General features: G+C 37.0%; 1 protein-coding gene across 1 annotated transcript; it reads right to left on the bottom strand.

The window, feature by feature from the left end:
• Positions 1 to 14,669: 14,669 nt before the first annotated feature.
• Positions 14,670 to 15,487, bottom strand: LOC118754193. Its single transcript, XM_036489059.1, has 2 exons — positions 15,367 to 15,487; positions 14,670 to 15,322 (listed from the first exon to the last, which is right to left on the bottom strand). The coding sequence occupies exons 1-2, from the start codon at positions 15,485 to 15,487 to the stop codon at positions 14,670 to 14,672; spliced, it is 774 nt and encodes a 257-aa protein (XP_036344952.1).
• Positions 15,488 to 16,445: the final 958 nt, after the last annotated feature.

Genomic DNA, 16,445 nt, shown 5'->3' with positions numbered 1-16,445 from the left:
CGCACTTAGGGATTATAACCCTCAGGCAGTAGAATTCTCCTTTCTGTTTTGCGAAGAAAAGGAGCTGAACACCTTTTGCAGAGAACACCTTTGTATATTTTTAATGCTTACTGGGTTATATCCTATCTTCGTTTGTCTCTCATTCTTTTGCATATTTTGGAGTTTGACAGCTGAACTCCGCCATTTAATTTGCATATGCAACCAAAGTCAGACGCGTGATTTTGAAGGTGTTTTTATTTAATGAATTGTGATGAATTGGTTAATATTAAAGTCGTAAAGCAAGTTATAACAAATCAAGTAAAGTGTAAAGTGAAGGGGAATACAAAAATATATTGGTGAAGTGGCTAATTTAAGCAGAATAGGAGTGATAAATGTACGCTAATTTCCGAATTTTACAAAAAAGGGCATATTTCAAACCCAATTTGTAAATAAATTAGTAACCAAAATTTACAAAAGTGAGTGTTAAAATATTGCGTGGACCCTTGACTACAAGTGTGTGAAATTTTTTTTGAATCGGGCCACCCATTTGGACGGAATAGCCCGAAATAGTTGTGAGCGGTACTAAACCCCACCCAAGCACTTTGCTTTTGCAGTAAATTTTCTTGAAGAAATAAACCTACGAGCATTTTTTTCTTGAGAGATGCAAACTGATTTAAGAAATTTTGATAGAAGAAAATTTCTATTCCATTTCTTCTGCCATTTTATAAGATTTTTTCGGTTTTCTTGAGAGCTCTTAAAAGTTTAACTGCGAATGAAACCATTGTCCTAAAATTATGCAATGCATGCTCACTTACTTTTGTTTTTTACACCTTATAGCCTAAAAGAGTTTACCACTGATATGTACTTAACAAGGATTCGAAGATTTAATTTACCAAATTCGAATTCGTTCCACCAAAATTACCTACATAATAAAAATGAAAGTTCATTTAATTTTTCCGGTAACTATTCGAAATATTAAAAAAATTAGGCAATCATGAAAAATCACCATATCAATCGAAAACCAGAAACCAGAAATCGAGGAAAATGAGCATTAAAACTATTTTTTAAATTTTTTCATTACTTTTGAAAGTTGAGCGTATCTTGTGTTTATAGAACTTTATATTAAACAAGTAATTTTCAAATTACGGGACGACCCTTGAAGTACCATCTTTCCGATTAAAAAAAAAAGAAATTGAAATCGGTTCACTTGGTTCAAAGTTATGCGGTAGCATACATTAAAAAGAAAAAAATATTCCGACGAACTGAAAACCTCTCCCTTTTTCGAAGTCGGTTACAAATGTTTGGGTTCTTTGCTAATTTTATGTAAATAAAGCGCAATTTATGAAAAAACTTGCATAAATGTACCTTAAAGAGCATATTATCTGAAGCGCATTTTCAAAAGTATAAACCCCTCCCAAAATATATTCCTGGGTACGCCACTGTTTACATATATAAATAATCATTCAAAAACTATAATTCATTTGTAAAAAAAACTTCTAAAATCAATGCCAACATTTAAAATTAATAACCCAATTATATATCGGTGATGAAACATTTTTTTACTGACAAATTTGAGCTTTTTCATATATTTTTTCGTAAAAACACTGACAAAAGTTTTCAGTGATAGAGAATAGAGCCGTAAGTTTATATTCTATGACCTACGCACCACGTAAAGTCTACCAATCAGATGTAATATATACTTAGCCAATATCAAATCACGTACGGGGTGATTGTACATGCATATGTACATGCATACATACGTATTATGTTACATATGTACATCCCAGCAAAAACATTACCTGCTTTGGGAGGTGCTTCCATTTTTACTAGATTGCCTCCAATGACGTACCCATGTTAAAATCATGCATATTCACCGCATGCCTTCTAAATTACAAACCGCAAATCTACAATTGCTCATATGTAAATGGCAAGGTAAGTGAATAGCCATTGTTGTGTTTGTATCAGAATACAAATTCCCCCAGATACATATGATTCTGGGTCGTTCTTGTCATGTAGACCCGACTGTCGTAAAAAACTGCATACTCAACTTTTTTCTAGAGAGCGTAAATAAAAAGGGCTGAGATTTCCTATAATGGACTATTTCCTATATCACCCAAAGATTTACGAATTTTATAATGAAATTCGCAGTGGGTGTTGAGGAGGTGCTCATTGACCGATATCATCAACATTTTGTGTACAAATGCTAATAGTTTTTAAGATATTCGTTGTTAAAATTTCCCCACTGCTTCACAATTATTTTTTTATAAACACTGCACTAATCACTTTTCTTTTTATTAATACACCATCTTTTCTTCATAAACAAACATTAATGCTTACAAAAGTGTTCTTAAAATATTTTTCTATTCTCAAAGAATCGTAAACACACAATTGTTCAGCGATGGCCGCCATGAATGAGGTGCCACATCGTTGAAAATGTTAATAGTTCTTTTTAGCCAAAAATACATTGTGATGCATTACGGGATTGAAGGCTAAAAGGAAAAATTTAATTTCACGGTCTTATTTATGCACATATATTTAAGAATTTCTTCTACATCGGTGATATATATATTCATATAGTTTTAGTTGTTTGGCAATGCGCATTTTAGCATTGATTTTTTACGTTACGTTACTTGAAACCGAAATATGTTATGAATAAAAACACCTTGGGCAATTGAAAACCTTTGTTTAAATAGTAGTTACGGCGCTTTTTTCTAAAAAGTCCAATACTTCCATATATCTTGAAAATTTTTAATAAAAAATCGCGCGATTTTTTATTACAAATTTTAGACTGTGGCGCTTTTTTCTAAAAAATCCAATACTTCCATATATCTTGAACATTTTCACCTGCGACGCTTCTTTTTATCATTTCTTCCATATATAGTGAAAATATCCAATAAAAAAGCTATAACATATATGTACATGTCCACTTTATTATTTACGTTTTCATTGATTCCCTTTTCAGTACTTTTTTTTACACATTTTTTGTGATGTGTGGCAGCACCGCAATTTCAGTTCACTCGATGTACAAAGGAAAATGTGAGGTTAAATTTCACTTTTTTTTTACAACTTTAACAACGAATTACTTAAAAACTATAAGCCTCCGGAGGGGGAGAGGGGGGGGGGGGGGCGGAGGTTAGATTTAGAATCACAAAAAGCCGCTCTAAGCCCCCTAATATTTTTTTTCAAAGCCTGGTCCATTATTGGAAAATTTTCCCATAAAAAGTTCAATATTTGAATGAAATTTTGCAGAATTTTCTTTAATTTTGCACAAGGTTTGGAACTCTGATTTTTGGGGTTTTTATTGCAGACTTAATCATATTTTTATAAAAAATTATCGAAAAATGAAATATTTGAAAAATAGTTGCCCGTATTGTAAGAAATTCGCTGAACCTAAACTTTATTGACTGACTGTATATTCATATTGCAGATAATTTATGTATAAGTTAACTAAACTCGACATTTCAAGCAGGTGGCTACCCTCTTCAAAATATTTTCAAACTACTACCTTTTGAAACCATTTCCGTTTGGCCCCCATATGTTAATACATATTTCTCTTACCTAATTCCCTTAATTCCAACTGAATTTGAAATTTCAAACAGGTGGCAATCATATAGTTCAGTTAAGAAGCAAAGCTTTTCAAACCCATTTCGATTGATACCTATTTTGTAATAATTGAATTATTATTTTTTAATAATTTGAATATCTATAACTTTTTAAAAGGTGGCAACTCTTCAAAAAAGTAAAACCTTATTGCACATTTCACTCCATGCCTTTTAATGTGACACCTCATTTTGGAAAATTGAGCGAACGGTGCGGATATGATGGCATTGATTATTAAATAATTTGAATTTAATTGTTCAACAGTCGGCAACTCTTTTCCAAAAAATAAAACCAGTTTACATATCTACAGGCCATGCGCTTTAATTTGACACCTCATTTTTGAAAATTGAGCGAACGGTGCAGATCTTTTATCCCGAACAAAAAATGCCTTCACGTATTATATATCCGTGGTCATAAGCAATAATCGCCTAAGTCGAAAAACGTGAATTCGAGAAAAAGCGCTTTAAAGATTGGGAGTGTAATGTTAACCTTATGGGGAAAACAAAATGTTTTCATTTATAACTTTTTAAATAGAATAGGTAACAAGATGGGAGTTTCACGTAGACATGGAATAATAGTTGCAGATACGAAACGATAGCATATATAACTCAATTCTTTCTTAAGTCGACTTAGGTGGTTATTGCTTACGACCACCGATATATAGATGAATCTGTTAATGCAAAAGATAAAGCCAAATATAATTTCTCTCAGCCCTTTAGCTTATCGTTAATTTCAATGTTATCTTATTTGCATCCTTGGCTTCAATCTACATTTAGGAAAAGTATATAAATTCTTACAGCGTGGTTTTACAATTATCCAAATAAACCTTTATTTACAATATATGCAAACAATATTATGTTTTAGTAAATTACAATATTTTTTGCAATTCTCTGGTTTCATTATCGAAGTATTGAATTACAAAGGGACGTTTGTGAAGTCAGTATTTGGCTTGTAGTCATGTCGGAAAATTAATGAAAAAACAAGTAAAGAAATATATGTAAATTCGGGCGTACCCGGAGCACGTATTAAATATCGTTCTTTCGACTTTCAATAAACTGCATGATAAGCAAGAGTTTTTTCCCGATTTTAAACAGTTTCGATAATATGATATAATAGTAAGGGAGCCCAAGAGGGATTCGGGGATTTACTCGAACGCGTCAGATTAACATACGGGGGATACCCTGCGTCCTGTTGAGTACCTCTGCCAAATCTAAGCCATCTGTGTAGAGTAACACAATTTAATGGGTTTCGCTTCCTACATAAAGGAGATACATATATCGCAAAAACTGGTATCTGAACAATCAGTGGTACAAGAGATTATGATTATACAGCATAGATTTTGACGATTTTCTCAGTAGACTTTGTATATTTATTTAAAAAATAGCTTACGAAATTTATCGGTTTTAGCTGTCCAAATAAAGGAGTTTTACAGTAAAACCCCATATCTGAACAATCAGTGGTATGGGGGCAATAAACAGGTTATAGTGACCCTATCTTTGTTAATTTTATTGTAAACTTTCTGTTGATAATGAGTGAAAATAGTGCGAAATTTCATGTTTCGAGCTGCATAGATGGTTGGTTGGTTGGTTGTAGTGCTACCTAAGCTATCGCACAGGAAACAATTAGCGCATAAAAGCGCCATTTTGGTGCACTTCTTGTGGACAATGATATTTTATTATGCCGTAGCCTACCTGTTAGAATATTCCAGCGGTTCAGTCAAACCATTTAGAACCGCTTATAAATTTGTATAAGTCGCCTATTGTAGCACTAGATAGATCCGTTAACTGCTCCACTATGTGTTTCCCCAAAGATTTATGTCTTAAGTAAACCAGGCCTGGGCATTCACACAGGAAATGAAATACTGTTTCTTCGCTGCCATCCAAGCCGCAGCTGCGGCATATTCTGTTGTATGGAAGACCTATTCTACATGCATGTTTTCCTAGCGGCCAGTGACCGGTGATAGTCGATACAATTCTAAATACGTCTACTCTTGACCTACTTAGCAGTTCTGCTGTTCTTTCCCTGCTAAAGTCAGGCCAAAGCTCTCGTGCTATCTTGCAAGTCTGAATCTCTGACCACCTCCTCCTTGCCAGTTTCAGAAGGTGCAAGTGGATTTCTGTTTGTATTTGTCTGAGGGGATAACCCAGTATCACCGCTACAGATTCATCCAAACAAGCTCCCGCCCTGGCCAGTTCGTCTGCTCTCTCGTTGCCTTCTATGTTCCTATGGCCGGGAACCCAGACAAGAGAGATGGACATTGACTGAGACGCTGAGCGTAACTCCATCTTGCATTCCTTGATTAGCTTGGACTTGGTTACAGTGGATGATATAGCCAGGAGTGCTGCCTGGCTATCCGAGAAAATAACCGCTCTTTCTTTCCTAGTAGCGCTATTCCTTAGTATTCTACAGGCTTCACAAATGCCCCATAGATGGAGTAGTTATAACTAAAAAAAAAACAAAATCGCATATCTGAATAATCAGTTGTATGGGAGCTATATGTAAAAGTGACCCGATCTTTGTTATTTTCACTGTATATTCTGTTGATAATGGGTAGAAGTAATGCAAAATTTCATGTTCCTAGCTGCATAAATGGAGAAGTTATAACGAAAAATCTCATATCTGAACAATCAGTTGTATGGGAGCTATATGTTATAGTGGTCTTCCGGTTCCGACAAATGATTAATACATTACAAAAATACACTCACCCACCAAATTTGATCCGGATATCTCGAAAACTGAGAGACTAGATTGCATACAAACAGACGGACAGACAGACGGATAGACGGACAGACGGACATGGCTAAATCGACTCAGCTCGCCGTTCTGATCATTTAAGTATACATTTTAATGGGTCTATCTCTTCTTATTCTGGTACTTACAAACATCGGTCCAAAGTTATAATACCATTTCATGCTCATGAAAGGTATAAAAAAAACGTTACTTTGACATTCTCGAGCGCGGTCAATTTTTTTTATTATGAAGCAAACAGCTGAAGGATAATGGGAAGTATATAATCTGACGATTTCCACAGGCCGGAGAAACGAAAATCGTCAACAAAGATTGTCGCGTGGCACTTGCTGTTTTTCAAAACTACTACAGAGTTTTCTACGAAATTTGTTATTTTTTGATTTGTATGCTTTTTTCCGTTCATATTATTTGCCACAATCATAAAGGCGCTGGCCCAATGCAGGCTTGCTTTGCACCACAGTATAGACAGGAACCAACCTTTTTGGGTTGTTGTTGTAGTAGTCGTTGTTGTTGTAGATATATTCACTCCTGAGGAAGGCACGGGGTTGTGTGCTGCTATTTAATGGCCTTCCTAAGACTTTCTTAGATTTCAGGGTTGTGTGCTGCATTATTATTAGATAAATAAATTTAAGCATTTGACAAATCGGGATTTTATTAAAAGAAAATTATAAATGGTGTTGAAAAACCAAACAAACGCCCGTCCGAAAGCTCTATTTTTGTGTGTTGTTAAAATTTATACATGGCGTATTGATGGTAATACAAGCAATGTATTCTTTTGTTGATTTTATGTTACTTGAGAATTTAGACAACGTGCGAGTTGCCAGGTTCTGTTATCAATATAATTAACACAAGCTTTTCCGCGTGGTTGCCTTTCAATAAATAGAATAAACAAATATTTGCAAATAAATTGGATTTATTTTATAACTGACAACTAACGTACGCTTTTTGTTCTTTTCTGCATTTTGATTTTGACTCTTTATTACCGCCAACAACTTTATGTGTATACATATTTACAAGCTGTCAAAATTTTGCGTAGTCCCACGAGCTAGGTAAAAACTATGGCATTCGTATTCACAACGAGAAATCTCAAAATTTTTGTTTGGTCTTTCCAAATTTTCTCTTTTTTATCAGTTGGCAAAGGCCCTCAGTGGCAGCGCTCCGAGCGTTGAGATAGTAATTTCATGTCAATTAGTAGAAAAGTTCCATGTTGAAAAAACTTTTTATCATGGCGAGAAAATTTTACATTTCTGTTGTGCCAATCGTAACTTTTTACTGCTGGAAATTTTTGACAGTTGCTCTGGTGCAAAAGAAGTTGAGAAATTAAAATCAGAAATTATACAAAAAAGACTTGTCTTTACTGATTTTTATTCTTCTAGAACTAAAAGCCATGCATTTATTAGACGCCTTAGTAATAAAATTAGAACAAAAAAATTCTTCAAAACCGTCAGGCCGGGTTGAAAATTTTCATTCACCTCATAGTTAACAAAACTTTACAATCCGTAGTACTTTTCTATCAATTCGCAAATGCCGTTTGCACAAAAAAGGTTATGAAGTGAATATATCTACAACAACAACGACTACTACAACAACAACCCAAAAAGGTTGGTTACTGTCTATACTGTGCTTTGCACGCCTTGCTTACTTTAATTTGCTTTGATTTACTTCAAAAACTCGTTTGGCCAAATGGCGGCTTGGAACGCTGTCAAAGCAACCAGCTGTGTAGTTGAAAAGTCAAGGTCTGTTTCCTTACACTAAGAATAATTTTGCCATAAAATTCCAGAAAAAGAAATACAAAACAATTTTTTCATATTTATTTTTAAATGAATGTGAATTAATTTTTGCATTTCAAAGGAATGATAATTATTATACATACATATATAACTATATGTACATTTATTAAGAACTACAAACTCAAAACAAAAAAATAGATTTTTCAAGAGACGACTTACCAGTAGTTTGACATCATAAATATCGCCAGCTTTGTGTGAAAAGTTGATAAGTCTACATTTTATGGAGCCTCAAATTTTGATATAGAGAGTAAGAGAAATTAAGGATTAAGGTACTTTTTTAACAGAGATCTAATCCTTCTGATTTGTATGGAGTTTTGCTTTGCTTTAAACACGCAAAATGTTGTATTCAAAGTCCCTGTAAAATTGTAAAAATGGACTTAGCAACTTTTCACTTTATGCCAGCGACATGTTAAATATAAATATGGAAACATACTTTTTATTAAACTTTAAGTACCTATAATTATATATATATTTTTTTTTTAAATTACGTAAGAAAATTTTTGTACATAAAAAGACGCAGCAGTTTGTTTGAATTGATTTAGAACGGGAACATATCTTTTTGTCAAAAGGCTACGAAACGCTTTCAAATAAAACTTTTACCTATTTGAAACTTTGAGGCGCTTAAAGCAAGTGAAGCAAAGCTGCCATTTGGCCACCCTTCATACGTTTTAGTATATTCCAAATAACTTTTGACAGTTCTCAAATCGAAGCAAGCCTGCATTGGGCCAGCGCCTTAAAACTGTAAGTATACCCAGCGGATCAACTGCTCGCAAATGATACCAGTTGCGAGTGAAGTGTGAGAATTAACCCAAACAATCTCACGCTAAAGGCCCGTTTACATAGAACTTTGGCGTTGCGTTGGCGTTGGCGTCGCTTCAACAGCTGACTATGAATACATGAATTCAAATGCAGCCGTCCACATAGCCAAAATTCGACAACGCTCACGCCAACACAAAGCAAAAAGATGGCCAACTCTCAACTTTTCGCGTGCGTCGCTCGTCAGCTGTTGCGAATAAATAAAATTATGTGAAATATTTTTCCTTTTTAATCAAGTGCGGGCAAGAAATATCGTTTTTAATGCAATTATTGATATGAAATATTAATTTATCTGTCGTTAATATGTTAATTTAGTGGCCCAAGGATTCGCCGCCAAGCGTTCATTGTAGCAAGCATACTTTTAACGTGCGTTCTGTCAAACCAACGCCAACGCCAACGCAACGCCAAAGTTGTATGTAAACGGGCCTTAAAGGCACGTGTGTTGCTTCGCTGTATATGTGCATAAGTATGTGCATTTGCGAATCAAAACCTTTATCTAAATTTGAGCTGGGCGATGAAATTACATGTGTAATTAAATGCGTCTACGATTACGATTACTTTTATTCCAGTTTCAAAATAGTTTGAATTAGGATTGAAACAATCATAAATCGAAGGAGTGTTAGATTAAAATTATATTAAGAAAAATTAGTAGCACATGATGTAACTTTTAGCTGAACAAATATCAGTTAAAAATTACCTTTTCAACTTATGTAAGTGAATTTTACTCATTTCTCAGCTAAAATCACTAGACATAAGAATTTGTATGTAAGACAAACACGCATTTTTCAGTTAATTTGGAATTGGCAACCTTAAGTTTTCTTATACATGAAGAAATTTGGAACTCCGCTCCTTTCTTGCTCACTCTTTATATTGTATCAATGGACTATGTGTCCCCTTACTCCTTTCCGTCCGCCATCACGCAATCATGGGTTATCAAAGCACTCATGGTGTTACATGAAATATAACCTTTGAAATTTTACAAACTAAATTTTGTGATTCAGGATGAGTGGAAATGGGTTTTGTGTGTTGTATGGATCATATTCTTGTCAAAAATTTGTTGTTCTAGGGGATTCAGGTATAATACCTGAACACACTTTTCATTTAATATGTAAAAAAATATTGTCAATTACTTCTTGTTACAGATGGGAAAAATGTAGAAGAAATTGACGACCAAGTCGAACCGGACTTGCTGCATGATAGTTGCACGGATAAAATAATAAGTGTTTACAATAATATATGTTTGGTTCACTGTGCATCTCAGAAACGAAATTACTTTTTTAAACCGTCAGATTAAGAAAACCCCTCCAAATGGCGATTTTTTTCATTCATTCGGGCCCATTTAACATCCCTTGTGGAAATCTGACGCGCTCGAGTAAATCCATGTAACTGTTTTTTTTTACATTTTTGGAAGCCTGTGGATCCTCCACCCACCGCTGTAAGGAAAAACTTCACATGACCTTTTTTTTCTTACCATCACATAATCTTCAAAATCCAATAGGTCAAAATGACGCCCAAGTAAATCCCGATTTAGTTTCGATAATCTGATATACAGTCAGTGTAAGTGTACACCTTGTTTAAATATAATATTTCACAATTATTTTCATGAACAATTTTTTTCATTAATTACACTATGCGATAGTCAAAATCGGGATGGGATGAAACCAACGGGAAATGTTATATCGGTCAAAAACAAGTTATACGTGTCCCGGCGTTTCGCTGGGTCACGTCTAGGAATCGAGATATATATATAACTATCATATAGGGGAAATTGTCACCTTTGGTTTTGCCGGTAAAAATAAATGTATGAAGAAAAAAAATATTTTTTGCCTAAAATATTAAATTTTTTGAAAACTGTTGATTATATAGAAAAACGTTATATGAACAGATTAAAGGAATTGTAATTTTTAATTTTTTTAAATTTGTTTGAGCAAAATCGGACTAGTGGTTCTCGAGTTTGGTCAAAAAAAGACCACCTACCATTTGTCTCACAGTGTTATTTATGAAAATATAGTTCATTTAAAACTCTGCGAATTGGAAAAGACTTTTTAAATAAAAGTTTTTGTAGTAATATTGGCTATGTTTAGGGTTAATTTTCCAAGTTTTGAAATGTAAAAATCTTTTCGGCTTTATGTTTAATCAGCTGAATTATCTGCCGTGACGTTACCTGGCGTTACGTTACTAAAATTTGCATGTCAAAAGTTTTGTTAATATTGTTCTTGACAGAATTTTTAACGGGAAGAAAACATGCGTTTTATGTGAAACGTACTTTTTATTTTGACATGAGCGACACCAGCGGTTTAATTTTTTGCAAATCTACGTTTAAACTAAACATGCCAAATGTGAAACAAATCAGAGCATAAATACAGTTATTCAAAATATCTAGACCCTAGTGCCACTTAAAGAGACCATTTTTGGCAAAAATGTTTCTGCTCACATAACCAGTATATATTATAAAAAGCAGTCAAATCGGCCTATAGTATAAATAGATAAAGAACTTTTAATTTGTTTTCCGCGGTAGACTTTTCGCTGGATTCGCCCATATGTATTTAGAAGCCGTATATTACTTTACTAATAATTTTGCAAGATGTTTATTTACAATATATTACAAACTCTAATAACAAATTCAAATGCTGGAATTACGTGGATTCGTTGATGCTGATGGATAAGTCTAAAGATGAAGCTGCTGCTCAGAACACGTCCCAAAAGTAAGAGACAAAGGAATATTAAAATGGCGGTGATTATCATCGATTGGGTTCTTAGACACTTCCTACAGCGTTGCACTTCTTGTGACATTCAGAAGCCGAGTTGCCACAGTACTCCCCTAAGTCCAGCGCAGGTTCAACGATAGCGAGGTGAAATAACAACATGTCGTTTTGGACGATTTAACTTACTGGACGCCATTGGGGGCTCTGGTAACACATTCCGAGCAGAATGGGCTTCAGGTAGTTGCAACGGCTCGTCGTCCTTTAAGATGTACTCCGGCTTCAGACTGTCGATTGAGATGGATGTTTCTCTGCCGTTGACGTTGATTTTGAAGTGCTTGTCTGACCTATCTACAACTTTGTAAGGGCCGGTGTACGGGTGTGATAAGGATGGTCTAATTGAATCGTCCCTGACGAATACATTCTTACAATTTCTCAAGTCAGGATGTATGAACACTTTGCCTCTCGTATGCCACGCTATGTCAGGTGCCCTTACCTGTCGCATAGATTTCGCAGTTCAACCACAACTTCTGATTCCGTGCTATTTGTTGCATTGTCGACAAAGAACTCTGAAGGAATGCGAAGAGTAGTCCCGTACACCAGCTCTGCAGGTGATGCTTGAGTATCAGGCTTGTACGTCGTACGCAGACCCAACAAAATGGTCGGTAAATATTCAACCCATCGCTCGTGGTTATGGCACAATATGGCCGCTTTCATTGTTCAATGCCATCTCTCTACCAACCCGTTGGACTGTGGGTGGTAAGGAGTGGTTTTAAGATGTGTTATTCCCAAGGTTCTCATGAGCTCAGCAAAAAGGGCGGACTGAAACTGACGTCCTTGGTCGGATGTTATTGCGCATGGAACTCCAAATCTAGATATCCGACTGTATGCTGATGAACCTTTGCACGTTGACATCGGACACACGCTTTAACAAACTCCCTGCTGTCTTTCTGAATGCCTGGCCATACGAATCGCTGCGTCATCAATCTCACTGTAGCGCGCGTACCAGGGTGACACAAATTGTGGGTAGATTCTAGTACTTTACGCCGGAAATGTTTCGTCACAAATGGTCGATTAGAATTCGTGGCACAATCGCAATATAGCTGCTTAGAAGAACCTGGAATTGTAAAAAGTTTCAGTTTAAGGGAGCTTTTCGAAGTATCGTGAAGCAGCTGCTGTAATTCTCCATCTGCTTTCTGGTCTTCCGCCAATTCGTTGTAGTTGATATGCGTAACTTCCAAGGACGAGATGCGGGATAGAAAATCAGCTGTGACATTATGTATCCCTTCGACATGGCTAATATCTGTCGTTATTTGGGAGATAAAGTCCAGTTGTCGCGCTTGCCGATCCGAAACTTTGTCCAGGTTTTTGCCTAAAGGCGAAGGTTATTGGCTTATGATCAGTATAGACGTGACAAACTCTACCTTCTAACATAAACCTAAAATGCCGCATGGCGAAATAAATCGCTGTTAACTCGCGATCGTAAGTGCTATAACGTAGCTGTGTTTTGTCGAACTTCCTTGAGAACAAACCCAGAGGCTCAAGAGCCCCGTTGACAACCTGGTGTAGTGCCGCACCGGCCGCACTGGCAGATGCATCTACCCAAAGCGATAGCTCTGCATTCTTTGACGGATGCGCGAGAAGGGCCGAATTCGCCAGCTGTTGCTTGCAATGCTCAAATGCAGATATCGTTTCATTTGACCAGTTGAGCGACGATCGGTCATTTTTGATGTTTCCCGGGCACATTGCTAGTATGCGTGTGGAATAAATCGTCGGTAAAAGTTTATTACCGCTAAAAATTTTCTCAAATCCTTCACCGTTGAAGGCCTCTAGAGCTTGCGTATGGCCTCGACGCGCTCTTGTAGGGGGCGAATACCTTGGGATGACACTAAATGCCCGAGGAAGGTTATTTGGTTACGACCGAACTCTGACTTTTACACGTTGATAGCTAAATTATATTGCTTAAGTTTTTCAAAGAGCTGACGTAGATGCGATCTGTGTTCATCTGGACTTGTTGACGCGATACAGATGTCATCCATATAAGCAAACACGAAGTCCCACCCGCGCACAACTTCGTGTATAAGCCGTTGAAAAGTTTTACCGCATTGCGCAAACCAAAGGTCATGTAGACAAATTCGAATAAACCGAAAGGTGTGGATATTGCAGTCTTGGGTATATCATCCGGGTGCACCGGCACCTGGTGAAAGGCTTTTTGCAAAACGACTTTCGAGAATATTGTCTTACCTCGCAAAATATTGGTAAAATCCTGCAAATAAGGTATCGTGTACCTATCCGGTACTGTGATGGCATTTAATGTCCTGTAGTCTCCGCAGGGGCGCCATCTGCCATCTGCCTTTCGCACCATGTGTAGAGGGCTGGCCCAACTGCTTCGTGACGGTCTACATACACCTAGTCTCATTAGGCTTTCAAACTCAGCGCGCGCTGCTTGTAGTTTATCCGCCGACAGGCCTCGGGGACGAGCGAAGATGGGTTGACCGCGAGTCTCAATGTAATGCACCACCGAAGAATTTGTGATAACGCCGGGCTGTGCACGTCGTGTTATTTCTGCAAATTCACCTAATAAATCCGCGAACGGAGACGAGGTGTCGAATGACTTGATTGATGAGCCTGTACCCGTAACTGCCTGGGCGACGGATTGCAAAGACGTGCTATTATCAATGATTCGATTCCTTTTTAAATCTATGAGTAGGTCGAAATGCCTGATAAAGTCTGCGCCTATTATTCCACAAGTAACGTTGGCGATCAGGAACGTCCACACAAACTCGCGGCGTAGGCCCAGATTAACTTTCAACATAGCTTCTCCGTACACATTAATAGAGGTGCCATTTGCGGCAAACAGTTTCATAGTAGTTGGTTTATGCTTGACTGAACGTGAGCCTTTTGGTATCACAGACACATCGGCGCCGGTGTCTATTAAGAATTTCATATTAGTTGCAGTGTCTGATACCTTAAGGCGGAAACGGGCTGCTCCCAGTTGTTTGCCTGTACTGGTTGCAGGTTCAGCCGGGCAATATCATTGACCTGAATTCTTCCTTACGTAACCACAGGGCGTCCTACACTTGCGCGCATTGGCTCCAAACTCCCGATAATACCAGCAGCTTTCGTTGGGCGAGTTGCACCTAGCTCGTCGTCGCGGTGTCTCGAGGCGGCCTCGTGAACGTGAACGTCTTCGCGGATCATAGCCACGCGTTTGCAATGATTCAAAACGACGCGAGAGCTGCGCGATTTCTCGCTGAATGGCCTCCAAGGCTGACGAAGATTCCTGGCCTGAGTGGTGAACGGGGCTCGCAGTGGCGGTAGGTTTGTCTACTGAACTTACGGTGCGAAGGCCCATTGACTCTACAATTGCGTCCGCGATGACGCCTTTATCCACGGCGTTACCTTTCACTGCAATCACTGCTGCTTGTGCATGCGGCGGCAATCGTATGGCCCACAAATCCAACAGAACCGCTTCGCCCAGAGCATCGCCTGCGACTCGACGCATCTCGTTAAAAAGTTGACTAGGCTTCATATCGCCCAAAGGCATATCTGACAGAACCCGCTGCAAACGCCTTTGCTGGCTATCGGCAAAGTGTGAGGTTAACCTCGCCTTCACATACTCGTACCTATTTTGCTGGGGCACCGTGTCGATGATTGATCGAAGCTCTGCAGCCTGCTCGGTGGGACCTGAGCCATAACTATGTTAAACTTTTTCAAGTCTTGAGTTATACCTGAAGCTGCAAACCAAAATTCCAGCGACATAAAATACGACTCAATGTTAGTTGCGGTCATATTTGGTGAACTTATTCGTGGAGCTGCTGTTGCATCAACCCAGGCCTCGTCGTCCTCCATACTAGCCAATTTCACGCTCAGACAAATATGAAAACGATACTTCAGAAGGACCAGACGCAGGAGTGTCGTAACCTCCTGATCACGTCGGGGTCACCACTTTAGAAGCCGTATATTACTTTACTAATAATCTTGCAAGATGTTTATTTACAATATATTACAAACTCTAATAACAAATTCAAATGCTGGAATTACGTGGATTCGTTGATGCTGATGGATAAGTCTAAAGATGAAGCTGCTGCTCAGAACACGTCCCAAAAGTAAGAGACAAAGGAATATCAAAATAGCGGTGATTATCATCGATTGGGTTCCTAGCAACTTCCTACAGGGTTGCACTTCTTGTGACCTTCAGAAGCCGAGTTGCCACATGTATATCTAAGGAATCTTTCATCAAAGTGATTTACTGTAATAATGTAGTTAATTATTAATTAATATATTACTTCATTGTATTTAACAATTACTATTTCTAAAAATATATTGCACATAAAAGGCCTTAAAAGCAATTAATTTTGTGGCACTTTCATCTTATTTTCGGCATTTGAAGACCATTAGGCACATTTTGAAGTTTTGAAGTTCCATCCCTGATGCCAACCAGAGTAGTGAAAAATGCATGAATTTTTTAGTGCATTACGGTATTTAAAGCAATAATGTTAATGTAAAAAATTAATGCACTAATTTTTGAAATTTAATGCAAATAAAAATTTCAATGCATTAATTCTGAAAAATGTAATGCTAATGAAATATGTTTTCCTTAAAATATCCAAGCTAATGCTAATGAAAAATTTTTTTAATACTTTTGCTTGTTTGCATTATTAAAAATCATTAAATTTTTTTTCTATTGAAATATGTGTAAAGAACCTCTTTTGGAAGGACTTAGAATAATAACTAATAGTTTTTCAGCTTCATTATATTATGTGTATTAGTAGAAAAATTCTTCTAAACATTGTTGGATGTTTTCTGA

This window comes from Rhagoletis pomonella, unplaced genomic scaffold, assembly GCF_013731165.1.
Source record: "Rhagoletis pomonella isolate Grant_MI unplaced genomic scaffold, Rhpom_1.0 Rhpom_scaffold_03529, whole genome shotgun sequence".
Classification (NCBI taxonomy): Eukaryota; Metazoa; Arthropoda; class Insecta; order Diptera; family Tephritidae; genus Rhagoletis; species Rhagoletis pomonella.
Note: the sequence above shows the minus strand (reverse complement) of the source record. Positions and strands in the feature narration are given on the sequence as shown.